The sequence below is a fragment of the Microcebus murinus genome, chromosome 27 (genome assembly GCF_040939455.1).
Source record: "Microcebus murinus isolate Inina chromosome 27, M.murinus_Inina_mat1.0, whole genome shotgun sequence".
NCBI classification, from domain to species: domain Eukaryota; kingdom Metazoa; phylum Chordata; class Mammalia; order Primates; family Cheirogaleidae; genus Microcebus; species Microcebus murinus.
The window spans coordinates 7,136,121-7,152,727 of NC_134130.1; the positions used below are offsets into that span (position 1 = coordinate 7,136,121).

Sequence of the window (16,607 nt, forward strand, 5' to 3'; positions counted from 1 at the left end):
GTGGAAGCCTCCGAGGAGGGGACAGGCTCCCGCCGGCCGCGCGCCCCAGCGTAGGGTGGGCACGCCAGGAGGAGGCGGGGCGTGCCGGGATGGGGCGGGGCGCGCGCCAGGGAGAGGGGGCGTGCCGGAGAGGGGGCGGGGCTCCTCGGCCTCCCGCCGCGGCGAGGGAGGGCGCTCCGGGAAAGGGACGGGGGCGCGCCTTGGTTGGGGGGCGCGCCGGGCTGTGGCGGGCTCTCCAGCCTCGCGCCCCAGCGTTGGAGGGGCGCTCACTGGGCCGGAGCCGCGGCAGGCTCTTTGGGGCGAGAGTGGGCGCGCCGAGGGGCGGGCTCCTCCGGCCCGAACCCCGCCTCCGGAGGCCGCGCGCCGCTCGGAGGGTTGCGGAGGGCGCGCCGGGTGGGGGGCGTGGCTGCGGCGCCCCGAGGGGGCGTCCTCCGGGCGGGGCGGGCTGTGGCCGCCCCCGCGGGCTCCGGTGCGTCAGGGCGCGTCAGGCGGGGCGGGGCGGGCCAAGCGCGGGCGGCGGCGGCGGCGCGCGCGGGGCCTCCTCCTCCTCCTCCTCCCGCACTCGAGCAGCCGCCGCCGGCCGGACGGGCGCCACTCCCGCCGCCTCCGCTCCGCCCGGTCTGCCTGCGCCGCGCACCCTTGCCCGGCATGTCGGCGGCCGTGGCGTGCGTGGATTACTTCGCCGCCGACGTCCTCATGGCCATCTCCTCGGGCGCGGTGGTGCACCGCGGGCGGCCCGGCCCCGAGGGCGCGGGCCCCGCCGCCGGCCTGGATGTGCGCGCGGCGCGCCGCGAGGCCGCCTCGCCAGGCACCCCGGGGCCACCGCCGCCGCCCCCTGCCGCCCCCGGCCCGGCCCCGGGCGGCGCCGCCGCGCCCCACCTGCTGGCCGCCAGCATCCTGGCCGACCTGCGCGGCGGGCCCGGAGCCGCCCCGGGGGGCGCCTCGCCTGCCTCCTCTTCCTCGGCCGCCTCTTCCCCGACCTCAGGCCGCGCCCCCGGCGCCGCGCCCTCCGCCGCCGCCAAGAGCCACCGCTGTCCCTTCCCTGGCTGCGCCAAAGCCTACTACAAGTCCTCGCACCTAAAGTCGCACCTGCGGACGCACACAGGTGAGCGCAGCCGCGATCGCGGACCGTGCGGGGGCGGCCTCCTGAGCCCCCTCCCCCGTCGGGACCCCGAAACTGCGTGGCGCGTGGGGGGCGGGGAGGGGGGCGCGCCGGGCCGCCGCCGCGCCGGCCGGCAGGGCGGGGCCTGGGTGGGTGGGGCGCGTGCGGGGGGCGTGGCGGCCACGCGGTCTGGCGGCGAACGGATGGCGGCCGCGGCGGGCGGCGGAGGCAGGGGCTCCCGGGACGAGCGGGGCGAGCGGCGCAGCAGGGCTCCCGGGGGGGATCGTGACGCTCGGGCAGACTATCTCTCCCCCCGCCTTGCCTCGTGTTTCTTTTCCTTTTGCTTTCTTTTCTGAGCTGGGTGGTGGGCGCTGAGGTTTGGGGGCATTCGGCTGCGAGGTTCTGCTCGGCCCCCTCTTCCAGCCTCAGTTTCCTTATCTGTGAAAATGGAGGAGCAGCCGTGTCGCCGCGCCTGGGGTGGCCGCGCGCATTCTCCCCGGAGGTCGGCGGAGCACCTGGCACGGGGCCAGGGTGTGTGGGGTGCCCAGCACGTTTCTTTCCGTTCTCTGTATGTTAACGAGGTGGAGGGTGGGGCTGAGAGTGCGGGTTGGGGCCTGAGTCCGGGGAGGGGCGGATCGGATAGGGGGACCCCGGAGGGAGTCAGGTCCTTACCACGTTTCCCCAGCGTGTTTGGGCGCTGGGTTGGAGTCCGGCGTGATCCAGCTACGTAGCGCCCCTCCCAGCCCAGCCCCGGGGGCTGTTAGAGGAACAGGTAGTCAGGTGGGCGCTGATTATCTTTTCATTTTGCGCACACCCCCGTCCCCCTCCACCCTAGTCCTTCCTTTGGGTTCCACTGTCTGTACTGGGAGTTTGGACTGGGGGACAGGAGGTCGGTCTCATAGGCCGCTTGGGTTTGAGCTGGGAAGCGAAGGTGGAGGGGGTCTGGGGACAGACCGTGGGGGCCGCATTTGGATTTGGCATCCTGACTTTATCGCCATGTAACAGATGACCTACTCCCTCTCGGTTTTCGGTTTTCTCCCTCAGGTCTCGGTTTTCTCTTCTCTATAATGGGTGCAACGATGCCTTCGTTTTAGGGTCATAGTGAGTTGCATTGGAGAACCTGGCACTCCGAGGGGACTTGGTCCATGGGCTGCCTTTGTGGAAACACGTGGAGTGAGCCCAGGAAAGCCGGGTGGGCCAGAATGGGGTGTCAGAGATGGAGCAGGCAGCCTCCCAGGGTCTGTCTTGGGGTGTGGGGAGGGGAGGGCACTGGCAGCACCCCCTCCTGTTTTCTGTTCTTCCCACCTCTAGCTCAGTAGCTGGCCTTATGCCCACGGCCCTGGAGGCCACCTGGGGGCACAGGTTGGAGTCCAGGGTGCAGGACAGGGCTTGGGGTGGGGTCTGTGTTTCACCATTGTGTTGTGTGATCTCTGGGCAGAATCTCTTTAAGGCAAAGGGAGGTTCCTGTATCTCTGTGTGTCCCTGATGATGGCAAGGAGGTTTGGGGGCAGACGGGAGGGAGGTGCCCCTTTGGGCAGTGGGCTGGGGTCCAGGAGTACCCTGTTCGTGCTGGGTGAGTTTGCAGGTCTGACTGGTGAGGGGCTGGCGTGGAGGCCTGTTGAGAGAAGGACCTCCACCTGTCCACCCCCAGTTCTCGTTCCTTTGCTGGGTGACATGGCCATGAGAGCATTTTCGGTCCCAGCATTCTGGTCTGGTCTGGTTTGGTGGTTTTTTTAGACCTTTAACTTCCAAGGTTGGGAGAAGGGGGCGGACAGGCCACCTCCTACCTAGGTGCCAAGGGACGCTTCCATGGGCCCCCAGGAAATGGCAGCAGCTGTCCCTCAGCCAGCAGGGAGAGGAGAGATCTCTGTCACCTGGAGGTCATGAGAAGCTGAGGCCTGGGAGGCCATGTCAGGGCATCCCAGGGTGGGTGCAGATGTCCTGGCTCGGCATCAGTGTCTGCCCTGTGTGCCGGGGGTGGGTCCTGTGCCCTTCCACCCCCACCCTGTGTGAGGCTGTGGCTGTCCTGCCCCAAAGCCCGATTTATAACAGTGACACGAGGACTGGGATGGCGGCCCTGGATCCAGATACCTTTGAGCTAGATTCCAAAGGGTTTTGGACACTTGCGAGCGGAATGGCTGAGGAGCATTCAGAGTCTCCCCAGGACCACCTAGGGGAGTGTGAAAAAGGCCTGTTGTAGTGGAAGATTCTTGGGTTTTCCAGGCCCCAGTGGAGGGAGTGGGTTTAGGGGCAGGAAGGCCGTGCTTGTGGGGGTGGGTCCGAAGGCTGGTGTGGTGGTGCCCCGCTGCAGAGTTGGCTCCGGGTGCAGGCTGAGGACAGATCTTTGAGGAGCCACAGTTCATTGTGAGCCACTGCAGCCTGAGAAAGAGTCCTGCCCCCCGCCCACCCCACCCCCCTGCCTGGGCATCCTCCTCCTCCTCCTCCTCCTCCTCCTCCTCCTCCTCTTCGCAAAGGGAACAACAGTCCTAGCCAAGCCCCATTTTACAGATGAGCAAACCGAGGCAGGAGCAGGTGCCCTGCTGAAGGACAGCTTGGTACTCCTGTTTTCTCTGCTCCATTTGTCCCTCATCCCTGGGGTGGGGGGAGGCGAGGCAGCCAGGAGAGGGGATGGGGTTCTACTGCCCCCTGCACCTCACATCCCCTAGGTCTAGCCTGTAGCCCCCAGCCCAGCCGGCGGTGCTCTCCTGCTTGGGGCGGGGAAGGACTTTGGAAGCTGTGGGAGATGTTGACGCCGTTGCTATGGTTACCGAGAGTGAGCGAGCCAGCGTTGGGGCGGGGGCGGGCGCAGAGGCTGGCTGTCTGCTCCTTGCTCTCCAAGCCTCCTCCATCCCTGATGGGCCCCCCATCCCTAGAGTCCCCGGTGCCCAGCACACACTCAGCTGTGTGCGCCCTGTGGGGTTGCTGACCCCCTCTCCCAGAGTGGGAGCTCAGGCTGGGAAGGGGGCTTCTAATAATCTTGAATCTGCCCCCCCCCCACGTTGGCACTGCTGAGACATCATCTTAGGCCAGATCGTTCTCTGGGGAGGGGCCATCCTGGGTGCTGCAAGGTGCCGTGCAGTGTCCTTGGCCTCCACCCACCCCATGCCAGGAGCTGCCCCTACTTGTGACAGACACAGATGTCCCCAGACATGGCCCAGGTCCTCTGGCGGGCTGCAGGATCAGCCCCAGTTGTAACTCAGTGTTTGACTCTAAAATCCAGTTCACTGAAGTCCGGGCAGATCAGTGAGCACCTGCCTTGGGCCAGGGCTGTGCAGGGCAGTGTCAGGGCGCACCCAGCCTCTGCTCCCCAGGACTTGGACATATGTGTGTGTTGAGTGATGGCTGCAGAGATGATGGCATAGGAGGGAAGTGGACAGGCTGGGCGGGGCAGGGAACAGGATAGCTCCAGGAGGGAACGTGCTGGCATGGATTTTGGGGTGGGGAGGGGGCCTGCACAAGGTGAAGGGCTATACTTAATCCCAAGGGTGGGGGCGGGGGTTTGGGAGGCAGGCTTGGCTTTGCAGAGGAAAATCCGTTTATGGAGAAGGGATTAGGATTGGAGAGGGGTTGAGGGCGGGACAGGGTCTGGGAGGCAGAGGGGTGGGCCCAGCCACAAATTGGGTGGGCGGGAGAGAACTGAGGGTGACTCCCAGTTTTCTGATCTGGCAGCCCGAGGTGTGGGGGGTCAGGACGGATGATGGTCATGGTACTCTTTGCTGGGGAGGGAGAGGCCAGTGGGGAAACTGAGGCCCAGAGGGTGGAGGCAGCCATGCCCCACCCTTGTTCTTTCCCACCACACACTCAGTCAAGCATTGTCACCTCTGCCCCCAGTCAGAGCTGGGAGCTCCCTTAGGGTCAGGGTGGCATGGTTGGTGGGCTGAAAACTCAGGACTCTGCAGTTTATAGGGGGGGCAGGGACTGCCCAACCCCCTCCTCTGGCCCGCAGGGTGCAGAGAGCAGCTGGAACTGACTGCAGATGTCCCAGCTGGAGGGATAGGGAGGGCTTCCCCAATGTTGTGGGGGCGATAAACACCCTCACCCAGGCTCCCTGATAAAGGTGGCCCAGATGGGCCGGGAGTTGGCGAGTGATACCGGCCAGAGGAGCCCCCCACCCGTCCCCCAGGGAGAGCTGGCAGGCCTGGGTGGGCCACCCTGGCCCCAGGCTGTTTCACATGCTCACTATTGGGGGGCCTTGTGGGAGCTGTGCCCCCTTTTGTGCCCCCCTTATCCCCCAGGCACTGACAGCCCTATGTGGAAGGTGCCAGTCTGGGTGGGGACATGGGCCAGGCAGCCTGGTGGGTGCTGGGTAAATGACGTGCCCCACAAACGTCATCTGCCGGGTCTCTTGCTGGAAGCCAGGGCTTGGTTCTCTAGGCATGTAAGTTCTCTCTTCCCACAGATGTGCAGTAAGTGCCTACTGCATGCCAGGCTGGTGCTGGGCTTGCATCTCCCAGTCCCGTGGGGTGGGGGGCTGTGTGCAGACATTAAATCACACAAGATGCAAGCATTTCGGAAACCTGGTGCAAGGATAGACGAACTGAGAAAGGGGATGGAGAGTGGGGGGCCCTAGGGAGGCAGGGGAGGGAGACCACTCTGCGGGTGAGGCTGAGGAGAGACAGGCCAGGTAGCAGGGCCTGGAGCCCCAGCCCAGCCAAAGGCTTCAGCATTGACCCTAAGCCAGGTGGGAGCTGCTGGGCTACTGCACTAGTCCAGGCATGATGCAGGAGGAGCCAGGCTGGGGTCTAGACTATAAAGGTAATGGGATTTGCTGGCAGGGGAGATAAACCTGCCTAGGTAAGTGTCCTAAGTGTCCTTCAGGAACAGCCAGGTGGTTGGAAAGCAGCCTGCCCACAGAGGAGTGGGGTTGGGAGAGGTGGGATGTCGAGGCTGCAGTGGGTGTGGGGGTGGCCAGCATCCAGATGGTATTCAAGACCCCAGAGTGGATAACGCCCCCAGTCCCCAGGCTGGCCTTAGTGAAGTTATCTGCTCACCATGCGCTAGGACCTCACCACTAATGTTCCATCTTTGTCACTGCTGTGGCCCCTAGAGTCTTCTTAAGGCTTTGTGGGACCTGCTGAGGGGTCACTTCCTTCAGGAAGCCCCCTGCCTGGCCCCGGGTGGGCTAGAGGCCCTGCCGCTAGCCTTTCCCAGCTCTCCTGGGGGCAAGTCTTCCTTACTCTGCTGCTCCCCCCACGGAGTCTGCCCCGCCTAGGCGAACCTCTGTGCTAGGACAGGTGGCTGGCCACACATCCCTCCCCACGCAACTCCCTGGACCACCCCAGGAGGTGAAGCTTCCCTCTCAGACCCAAGGCCCTTTGTCCCTGCCCTGCCCTTGGCCTCTTGGAGCCTAGCTGGTTGAGGGTTGAGGCCTGAGGCCAGGCACCTGGCACATAGGCCCTCCCCTGCCGGCTCGGGGGCTGGGCCAGGTGTCCAAGACTTCTTGGCCTCCATTTTTCTGAGCTTGCACCGCAGGGAGGTGCCTGGCTGTCCCAAAGTCACCTGCGCCCTGCCCACATTGCCCTCCCTGCGTGGTCCCCACCTGCTGCACCCTCCTCCCGGTGTCGCGGTCCAGCCAGGTAGGCTGGAGCAGCCGGGTGGCTGCGCCTGAGGTCCCCCCACTCCCTGCTAGAGGATCGTCTGAGAGGGTAGCAGGACCTGGCATCTTGCAGGCGTTTGCCCAGTAATGCGGGGGCGGGCAGCCAGCGCTCCCCTGCACCGCCGCGCACGTGCGCAGGGGAGCGGGAAGCGCAGGGCGGGGCTGGCAGGCGCCCAGGCAGGCGAGGCGACCCTGGCCCGGGCCCCTGGCCCCGGCGGGAGCGGCACCACGTGAGCGGGGCGGGCTGGGGCTGTGGAGGTCCCCGCCGCCGCGCTACGGCTACGTGCGGCAGCTGTGTTCCCAGCGGCTGCACGCGTCCTGACCCACTCGCCCCTCTTGCAACCTGCTCTTTGCAAAGTGGAACGGAGTGGGGGGGCGGAGGGGAGGGTGGGAGGTGGGGGCCAGCCCCCTAAAAGGAGAAGTGAGCCAGCTGCTGGGCAGAGCTGCAGCGGGATGTCCCCCTTCTGCCTCCACCCGGCCTGCGCCCTGCAAGATGGCGACTGGACTGCAGGCCCCCCTCTGAGGGGTGTCGCTCCCCTATCTCGGGGTCTGCTCCAGAGCCAACAGCCCCGCCCCCTTAACAGACTCCCGGTTTCCCCAGGCTGAGGTCCTTGGGAGCTGTCAGATCCCAGGGGTCTGGGTGGGGGTCGACGTCTCTTCCGGGGCTGTTTTGAGCCTCTCAGTTCTGTCCCCGGGAGGCCCCTCTGCCAGGTACTGCAGAGCCTGCCTTCTGGATTGTTGGGGGAGACTTGGGGCGTGGAGGGGGCAGCCACAGGGATTTGGGACTGCTGCTGGTCTTGGGGACAGTGGCTGTGGAGTCACCTGGGTTCACAGCCTCCTGCATCGTCTGCAGGCTTCCTAGGAGAAACCTCCTTGGGGGGCCTTACTGGGCTGTGACGCCCATCTTCTGTCTTACAGGGGTTGTCAGGTTGTGGCAGGCAGGAACGATGGGGTTGGGGGAGGGGAGGTTTTCTCCTGGTTCCTTCCTGAGCCCTGTGTGGTGGCAGGTGCCCCTTAGCAGCCTGACCCTTCCCACTTCCCCTCCCTCTCCAGAACCCCTCTCTCCCCAGGGCAGCCCTTGAGATCAGAGATGTCACCAGGTCACCCTGGTGGCTGTAGGTCTGCCCTGTGGGCTCTCCCGCTGGCTTCTTCCACACTGCCCCACCATGGGTCCTCCTTGGGGGCCCTTCTAGGCCCCTCCCCCCAGCACCCACTGCTCATCTGTAGTTGTCAACCTGAATCCTTCAGCCATCACTCCCTACACGTGAGCGTGGTCCCCGGCGGTGCAGCCCCCAGTGTTGGGTGAGGACCCCCACCCCAGCGTGCAACCCATGAGGTGACCGCGCTCCTGGCCACCCTGTCCCCGCTGTGGCACCTCTGAAGCTAGGGCTCAGGGGCTCCATTCGGTGCCACTAGGGGCCTTGCAGACCCTTGTGGGTACCCTTGTAGCTCGCGTGTCTAAACTCTACTTTTACCACCACCCTTCAAAACCCTTGAGTGTGGCCTGGCAGGGAGGGTCAGAGCTGGTCTAAAGCACGGCAGGGGCGGGGGGGGGGGCGCTTAAGTGGACTGACCTGCCCCTCCCCAGTCCTTGAAGACCCTTGTCTGCTGGAGAGACACTGACAACACGGTTGTCCCGCGCTAAGGGCGTGAGGCCGGGTAAAATGGGGTGGGGGGTCGGGCAGCACTGTTCTGGAGCAAATACGCGATACAGGGTGGGAAGGGGACAGGCAGGCTGGGCTGGCGACGGCTGCTGGGGGCAGGATGGGCGAGGCCCAGCCGGGACGGTGGGAGCGGTCTGTGGAGGAAGTGGCTGGGTGGTGGCCCGCCCCTGCCCTGCGCCATCTGTTCCTCGGGGGCGGGGCGAGTGCAGCCGTCTGCGGCCTCCTGGCCCCGCCCCCTCCAGCGAGGCCCCGCCCCCTCCAGCGAGGCCCCGCCCCCGTGCTCTGACCCTTGGTGACCCTCCCGGCAAAGGGTCCTGCCCTAGCTTTCCCCGCTCTAGAGCGCCAGCCCCGGCCTACAGGTAACTCGGGGCCAGAGCGAGGTGCCCCATCCTTACTGGCTACGGGTGGCCTCAGGGTGTGGTGGGGTCCTCACCTGCCCCTCTTCTCACAGGCAGGCCCCCAGGGTCCGTGGATGGTCCAGCAGGGGAAACTGCCAAGACGGTGCCTGCCCACCCTGGCTTTGTGCCCCAGAAGGGCATTTGAAAATGTAGGGGGTTGGGTGGGCTCGTGAACACCTGGGAAGCTTCTGAATGCCCCACAGGAGGAGTGAGTGGGCAGGGTGCGTGGGGACAGTGTGACCCATTTGCACACGGAGCAGCTGTACCAAAAACCACACGTTCTGAGCATGCATGTGCGTGGAAAATAACGTGGGAGACATTGCCTAGCCCCCGCCTGGGTCCCATCTTGGGTGGGTGAGGAACGTCAGTGTCAGGTGTCTGCGGGATTTACTTAATAGCAAACAGAAACCGCTGGCAGGAGTGTCCTTTCTAACAGTTGGGAGGAAATAAGGGGAGAATTATCCGAGCAGTCGGGATCTGCTGGGATGTCTCTGCTTCCTGCCCACCAATGACCGCCACCTGTCCTCTGCTCCTCTGTCCAGGTGAACGTCCTTTTGCCTGTGACTGGCCAGGCTGTGACAAGAAGTTTGCGAGATCTGATGAGCTGGCCCGTCACCACCGGACGCACACGGGCGAGAAGCGCTTTCCCTGTCCTCTGTGCTCCAAGCGATTCACCCGCAGCGACCACCTAACCAAGCACGCCCGCCGCCACCCCGGCTTCCGCCCGGAACTGCTCCGGCGTCCGGGCGCCCGCAGCACCTCGCCCAGCGACTCGCTGCCCTGCAGCCTGGCTGGCAGCCCCACGCCCAGCCCTGTGCCCAGCCCGGCCCCCGCCGGCCTGTAGGGCCCTGTCCAGCCCGCCCTGAGCACGCCCCCTGCCAGGCCTTGGCGTGGACCACCAGCAACTTGAGGACGTTCCCACCAGCTAGGGCCCGTGGCAGGGACTAATGGGGAGCCCTGGCCCCTTCCAGCTGTGGTGGACCCTGAAGATGCCCCTGTCCACCTCAAGAAAGCAATGAAGGGGCTGCAGAGGTGGCCCTCAGGACGGGTGACTGGGGCCTGTGTCTGTAAATAGCCATGATTACTAACTTTCTTCCCATCTGAGCAACGAGGTCTCCTGGGAGAGGATGCCAGGGGCCCTCCCCTTCCCCACCCCCCTGTGTTCCCCTAGGGGTGGGGTTTGGGGGCTGGAGTGGTGCAGAGAAGGTGCCCCTACCCAGGGCTTGGACTCCACCCCCAGGCTGTTCCCTTCTAGTTGGGATGAAATGTGCAGAGCCATAGATGAACCAGGGGTCCCCATGGGCCCCGCCTCTTCCCCCACCGAAAGCCATTGGAGAAGTTCAGGGAAACGGGGGGTGCAGCTCGGCCACCTCCCACTCGGGTATTCAATCTCAGGTGTCCACAGGTTCTGCCCACGGGAGGGGCCTCCCAGCACCCCAGGCCTCAAGGGTATGGCCAGGAGGGGGGAGGCATCGGGGTGTCCAGAGGGCCCAGGTCTTCTGAGACTTAGGGGAGGGAGGGAACAGGGAGAAGGGTTCTTCCAAAGAGATTTTCACTATGGGGCAGGGGTGGGGGTCCCCAGCCAGTGCTGTCCGGCTTATTTATTGTCCTGTCTGCTGGTATTGGGGGGACCTTTCTCCCCCTCTCTGGGTGGGTGGGTGTGTGAGAGAGACTCCAGGCTGGGCGTGGTGGCTCACGCCTGTAATCCTAGCACTCTGGGAGGCCGAGGTGGGCGGATCGTTTGAGCTCAGGAGTTCAAGACCAGCCTGAGCAGGAGCAAGACCCCATCTCTACTTAAAAAAAAATAGAAATTAATTGGCCAACTGAAAAATATAAAAAAAAAAAAAAAAAAAGAGAGAGACTCTGGGGGAGACTGGTGCCGTGGGATCCCTCCCTGCCCCTGCGTGGGTGGGGTCCCTGACTTGACAATCAATCTCTGGTTTGGGTGCCACATGCTCCCTGCCCCGGCCTGCAGGTAGGGCTGTTGAGACAGGGCCAAGAGAGGTGGCTGGGGGATTGTGCTCCCTGGGGCCTAGGGCCTTTCCTTCCTGCAAGTCCCTTCCTTGTCCTGGGTGCCTGGAAGAGGTGGTCCCTGGACCAGGGTTGAGGTCCTGCCTCATGGACTGGAAGCCAGAGGCCTGGTTACCCAGCCTCTTGGCAGAGCTCGTTTTTTTGGACCGGGTAGAATATTTTTTCAGGCACGGATTCCTTTCTTCTGGGCCCTGGTGGGTGGGCCATCGTCCTCAGGGGGTGTGAGTGTGGGGGAGGGTGGGGAGTTGTCTCTTGAGGGTGACATGCCCTGTTCTCCCAGGTGTCTTTCTGCTGTGGCGTGGGTTGCATTTCCTTTTGGACTGGGTACTCGGGACCCCACCCTCCAGTGGGAAGGGGGGACCCAGGCTCCTTGCCTAAGACCTGGGAAGGACCTATCCACCAATTGTTGGCTGCAGGTGATTTCTGGCACCCCCTCTTTGTTCCAGAATCTTCCTCTCTCCCTATTGGATGGGTGGCACCTGGGCTCAGCCCCTGCCTGGCAGGACCCAGGGGTGGGGGAATCCCCCAGGGCCTGGGGAAGGAAAGCAGGGCTGGCCCTTCTGGAGCTGGGCTCGGAGGGTCTGCCCCGGTCAGCCTTGGGCCTTCGGCCTCCTGGGGCGTTCTGCAGGGCCACACCACCTGTGCCCTCGGACTCCTCTCTCTGGCAGCAAGGTTAGTGAGATGCCTTAGTCTAGGGGTGGGTGGGGGGCTGGGGCCCCGTTTTCTTTGGTCTTCCTCTGGATGTGTCTCTGGCCCCAGACCTGGCAGGTGCCTGCCTAGGGGTAGGTTGGGCTGCAGGCTCCAGAACTCCTGAAGAGACCTGCGCCCCCTCCTCTGCCCAGGAACTGGTGGTGCCTGGGGCCTGCTTCCAGCCCTTGGACAGGGGAGGAGGGCCCCGTGGGACTTGTGCTTTATGTGGGTGGCGCCCCTCCCCCGCCCTGCCTGGCCTCATCCTTGTATTTAATTAATTAAACGAGCCCTTTTTAAAACCTTCCACCCTGTCAGTGTGGTTTTTCCCATCGCGGGCCCCCGGCTAGTGGGCCCTGAGTCCCTCCATCCCACCCACCGGTATAGCCCCCAAGGTCATCAAACAACTCCTGGGGAAACTGAGGCAGAGGACTAGTGAATCTAGTGCTCCTGCCAGGCCTAAGGCCCCTGGAGGGGCTGCCTGAAGCAGCGCGCGCTGCGCCCCGGTGGCGCCCACGCCTGGCTTGGCTGCGCCCCCAACCCAGCTTCCCGCCCGGTTACCTGGCAACCGAGGCGCGGTGACACGGCGCCTGCCTGGGGGCGGCCCCTTCAGGCGTCGCGGGGGTTGGGGGAGCCCGCGCCCCTGGGGGTGCTCGCAGGCAACACACGCTCCTCCCGCAGGGCCCGCCGGCCGCCCGCCCCCCCATCCGTCCCGCCAGTCGTGCCCCGCCAGGCTCCTGTGCCCACCCAGTGGTGGGGCATTCGTGTATTGAGCATCTACTGTATGCCAGCTCCCACCCGCGTGGGAATTGGGAGGTAGGGGCTAGTGCTGGAGGGGAAAGGGGCTCCTTGGAGAGGGAGTTTAGCGTTTCTGGAGCATTGGGAAGCTGGTGACAGCTCTGAACCTCTAGCTAGAAAACAGATTCCAGCGGGATCCGGAGCCCGAAGGCGGCGGGAGCAGGGGCGGGGCCAGACCCTTCCCGCGCACCTGCTATCTCCTGGGTCCCACTGCAGGGAAGCCGGTGTCCCGTCCCCCGGTGGCAGCCCCTAGTATCGAGCAGCTGGCGTCCGCTAACGCCCTGTCCCTCCCCTCTGCAGCTCCTGCCCGCTTTTCTGCCCCTTTGGGGTAAAATTACTAGAATGTGGAGTCTACACCTGCAGCCTCGTCCCTTCAATCTCTTTCACACACACACATCAGATTTTAATTCCCTGTATGTGCAACAGAAACAGCCTCTTGCAGCCTCTGGGACCCCTCACCCACCCCAGGCTGTCCCATCACTGGTCTCCTCACCTCCTGCCATGATGGCATCTGCCTCTTTCCAGGTGTGCGGGCCAAATTCCTTGGGGTCATCCTGAACTCCCCTCCTTGTCTTGCCACCCTCATTCAGTCCATCTGAAAATCTCCCTGGGCTCAACCTTCAAAATATATCCAGAGTCCGGCCACCTCTCCCCACTTCAAGGGTTTCCACCTGGCCCAGCCCTAGCATCCTCCCTGTGGACCAGCCATTCCCCTCCGTCCTGGTCCCCAGCTCCTTGCTCACCCCCCACAGCCTGTCCTCCCCACAGCAGCCACCAGAGGACACCTGTGAGCACCTGAGTCACAGCCTGTCCCTTCTTTGCCCACAGCCCTTCATGACTCCCACCTCATAGTGGTCAAAAGCCCCAGTCCTGCCTGAGGCCCACCGGGCCCTGCATGAACCATCCTGTCCCCTCTCTGTCCTCCCCTCCCCCCTCTTTCCCCTTTGCTTACTCTGCTCCAGCCACATGGGCCTCCTTGCTGTGCCTCCAACAGGCCAGGTATGGTCTTGCCCCAGGGTCTTTGCACAGACTGTGCCCCCTGCCTGGGATGCTATTCTCCAAAATATTGCTTGACTCTCTCTTTATCTTCTTAAAAACTGTTCAAATCCTACCTCTCCATGGGACCACCCACACTGGCCCTCCCCCCAGCCAAACCTCTCTCCTGTCTCCTTTCCTATGGCACTTGGTGCCTTGCTTCATGCATGCTACCTCATTTATTTATTCCCATTTTCATTGTCCGCCTTCCTGACTACGACACCACCTCCACCAGGGTGGGTATCATTGCTTTGCTCCCTGATGTTTCTAGCACTGGCCGCCACACATACTAGGTGCTCAGTAAATATTGGCTGAATGAATAACCAAGACCAGCTCACATGGATGGAGCAATCCCATAAATAGTATTAGTATTTCATTTCACAAGCATCGTCAGGAGCCAGGCCAAGAAGTCTACCGCTCTGTTGCTGGTGAGGGAAAGGCTTTGAGACATGGTCACATCCTCTGAAGAGTCATCGCTGACCCAGCCCAACCACGTGCCTCCTATCACTGCACCCTGTCACTTACTTATATATAATTGTTGTAAAAAAAAAAAAACAAACCTGCACATAATGTAAAATTTATCATCTTAACCATTTTCTTTTCTGTTTTTGAGACAGAGTCTTGATCTGTCACCGAGGCTGGAGTGCAGTGGCATCGTCATAGCTCACTGCAGCCTCCAGCTCCTGGGCTAACGTGATCTTCCTGCCTCAGCCTCCTGAGTAGCTGGGACTACAGGTGCCACCATGCCCAACTAATTTTTTTTTTTTTTGAGACAGAGTTTCACTCTGTTTCCCAGGCTAGAGTGTTGCGGCGTCAGCCTAGCTCACAGCAACCTCAAACTCCTGGGCTCAAGCGATCCTGCTGCCTCAGTCTCCCTAGTAGCTGGGACTACAGGCATGCGCCGCCATACCCGGCTAATTTTTTTCTATATATATTAGTTGGCCAATTAATTTCTCTCTATTTATAGTAGAGACGGGGTCTCGCTCTTGCTCAGGTTGGTTTCAAACTCCTGAACTCAAATGATCTACCCGCCTTGGCCTCCCAGAGAGCTAGGATTACACCAACTAATTTAAAAAAAGTTTTTTGGGGGGGCCGGGCGTAGTGGCTCACGCCTGTAATCCTAGCACTCTGGGAGGCTGAGGCGGGAGGATTGCTTGAGGTCAGGAGTTCGAAACCAGCTTGAGCGAGACCCTGTCTCTAATAAAAATAGAAAGAAATTAATTGACCAACTAAAAATATATATACAAAAAATTAGCCAGGGGCCGGGCGCTGTGGCTCACGCCTGTAATCCTAGCTCTTGGGAGGCCGAGGCGGGCGGATTGCTCAAGGTCAGGAGTTCGAAACCAGCCTGAGCAAGAGCGAGACCCCGTCTCTACTATAAATAGAAAGAAATTAATTGGCCAACTGATATATATATAAAAAATTAGCCGGGCATGGTGGCGCATGCCTGTAGTCCCAGCTACCCGGGAGGCTGAGGCAGAAGGATCACTCGAGCCCAGGAGTTTGAGGTTGCTGTGAGCTAGGCTGACGCCACGGCACTCACTCTAGCCTGGGCAACAAAGTGAGACTCTGTCTCAAAAAAAAAAAAAAAAAAAAAAAAATTAGCCGGGCATGGTGGCGCATGCCTGTAGCCCCAGCTACTCGGGAGGCTGAGGCAGCAGGATTGCTTGACCCCAGGAGATTGAGGTTGCTGTGAGCTAGGCTGACGCCACGGCACTCACTCCAGCCTGGGCAGCAAAGTAAGACTCTGTCTCAAAAAAAAAATTTTTTTTTTTTGTACAGATGAGGTTTTGCTGTGTTGCCCAGGCTTGTCTTGAACTCTTGGTGTCAAGTGATCCTGCCACTTTTATCCTCCCAAAGCACTGGAATTACAGGCATGAGCCACCATTTAACCATTTTTAAATGCACAGTTCAGTGGCATTAAACACACTCACATTGTTGTGCAGCCGTCACCACCCTCCATCTCCAGAACTTTCTCATCTTCCCAAATTGACACTGAGTGTTTCTCCATGAAACACTCACTCCCACCCCTCCCCAGCCCCTGGCACTCACCAACCTACTTCCTGTCTCTGTGGATCTGACGACTCCAGGGACCTCCTGTGAGTGGAATCGCACAGGATTTGTCCTTCCGGCATCTCTCACTGAGCACGATGTCCTCAAGGTCCATCCACACTGTGGCTTGTGTCAGAGCCTCGTCCCTTTTCATGGCTGAGTGATGCTCCACTGGATGTATGAACCACACTGTGTTTATCCATTCATCCACCCACAGACACTGGGTTGCTTCCACTTTGGAGCCTTTGTGAATGATGCTGCTGTGAATGTGAGTGTGCAGATATCTCTCTGAGACCTTGCTGTCAGCTGTTTTGGGCACGTACCCCGTACCCCGCAGTGGAATTGCTGGATCACATGGTAATTACATTTAACTTCTTGAAGAACCGTTATACTGTTTTTCCATAGTAGTTGCACCATTAAAATCCCACCCAAATACCTCAGGTTGTTTTTTTTTGTTTTGTTTTGTTTTGAGACAGAGTCTTACTATGTTGCCCGGGCTAGAGTGCCATGGCATCAGCCTAGCTCACAGCAACCTCAAACTCCTGGGCTCAGGTGATCCTCCTGCCTCAGCCTCCCAAGTAGCTGAGACTACAAGCATGCGCTACCATGCCTGGCTAATTTTTTCTATATATTTTAAGTCGTTCAGCTAATTTCTGTCTATTTTCTTTTTTTAGTAGAGACGGGGGTCTTGCTCTTGCTCAGGCTGGTCTCGAACTCCTGAGCTCAAACGATCTGCCTGCATTGGCTTCCCAGAGTCCTGGGATTACAGGCGTGAGCCACCACGCCCGGCCCCCAGGTTGTTCTTAAACTCCCCATTAACACGTGGGCCTACCCCACCAGGTTCTGAACCTCCCTGTCCCCGCCTGATCTCCTGTTTGCCTATTGCAGTGCACCATCTAGCTGGTGTAGGGCCTGGTATACACTAGGCGCTCAATATTTCGTCAATAAAATGAATGAATGTGGACCTACCTGGTCAGGTTAAGACCAGCTCGCAGGACTGGCCTCGTCCAGCAGAGGGCGCTTTAAAGTGATATGCTAATGAACGCAAATAAGATGCAAATAAACGGCAGCTGAGCCTGAGGGAGGTTTTTTTTTTTTTTTTTTTTGGTCAGGCGCGACATGGACAGCCCAGGCGCTCCCGGGGCCTGGGGCTTAATATAGCGTCGCTGCACCTGCGGAGGGCCAGGCGGCGGCGCTGGCGAGGCTCGCGGAGGCTGCAGGCAGCGCAGTCCGCGCCCTCCATT

At 61.5% G+C, this 16,607-nt stretch overlaps 1 protein-coding gene and 1 long non-coding RNA gene across 2 annotated transcripts; one reads left to right on the plus strand and one right to left on the minus strand.

Moving 5' to 3' along the window:
- The first annotated feature begins 508 nt into the window (after window positions 1-508).
- On the plus strand, window positions 509-11,801 carry KLF16 (KLF transcription factor 16). The gene is made up of 2 exons (XM_012745657.3): window positions 509-1,105; window positions 9,303-11,801. Exons 1-2 carry the CDS (start codon window positions 649-651, stop codon window positions 9,602-9,604), a joined length of 759 nt encoding a protein of 252 aa, XP_012601111.3. The 5' UTR covers window positions 509-648; the 3' UTR covers window positions 9,605-11,801.
- On the minus strand, window positions 1,898-16,359 carry LOC142864833 (uncharacterized). Its single transcript, XR_012915134.1, has 4 exons — window positions 16,333-16,359; window positions 15,372-15,620; window positions 3,194-3,272; window positions 1,898-2,256 (listed from the first exon to the last, which is right to left on the minus strand). It is a non-coding gene; the product is annotated as an uncharacterized LOC142864833 (long non-coding RNA).
- Between the last annotated feature and the right edge of the window lie 248 nt (window positions 16,360-16,607).

Bases quoted from the DNA above. Each gene is read 5' to 3' on its own strand.
- KLF16 (XM_012745657.3), top strand. From the start codon at position 649: ATGTCGGCGGCCGTGGCGTGCGTGGATTACTTCGCCGCCGACGTCCTC. The intron at 1,106-9,302 runs GTGAGCGCAGCC...TCCTCTGTCCAG, and splicing joins GCACCTGCGGACGCACACAG to GTGAACGTCCTTTTGCCTGT.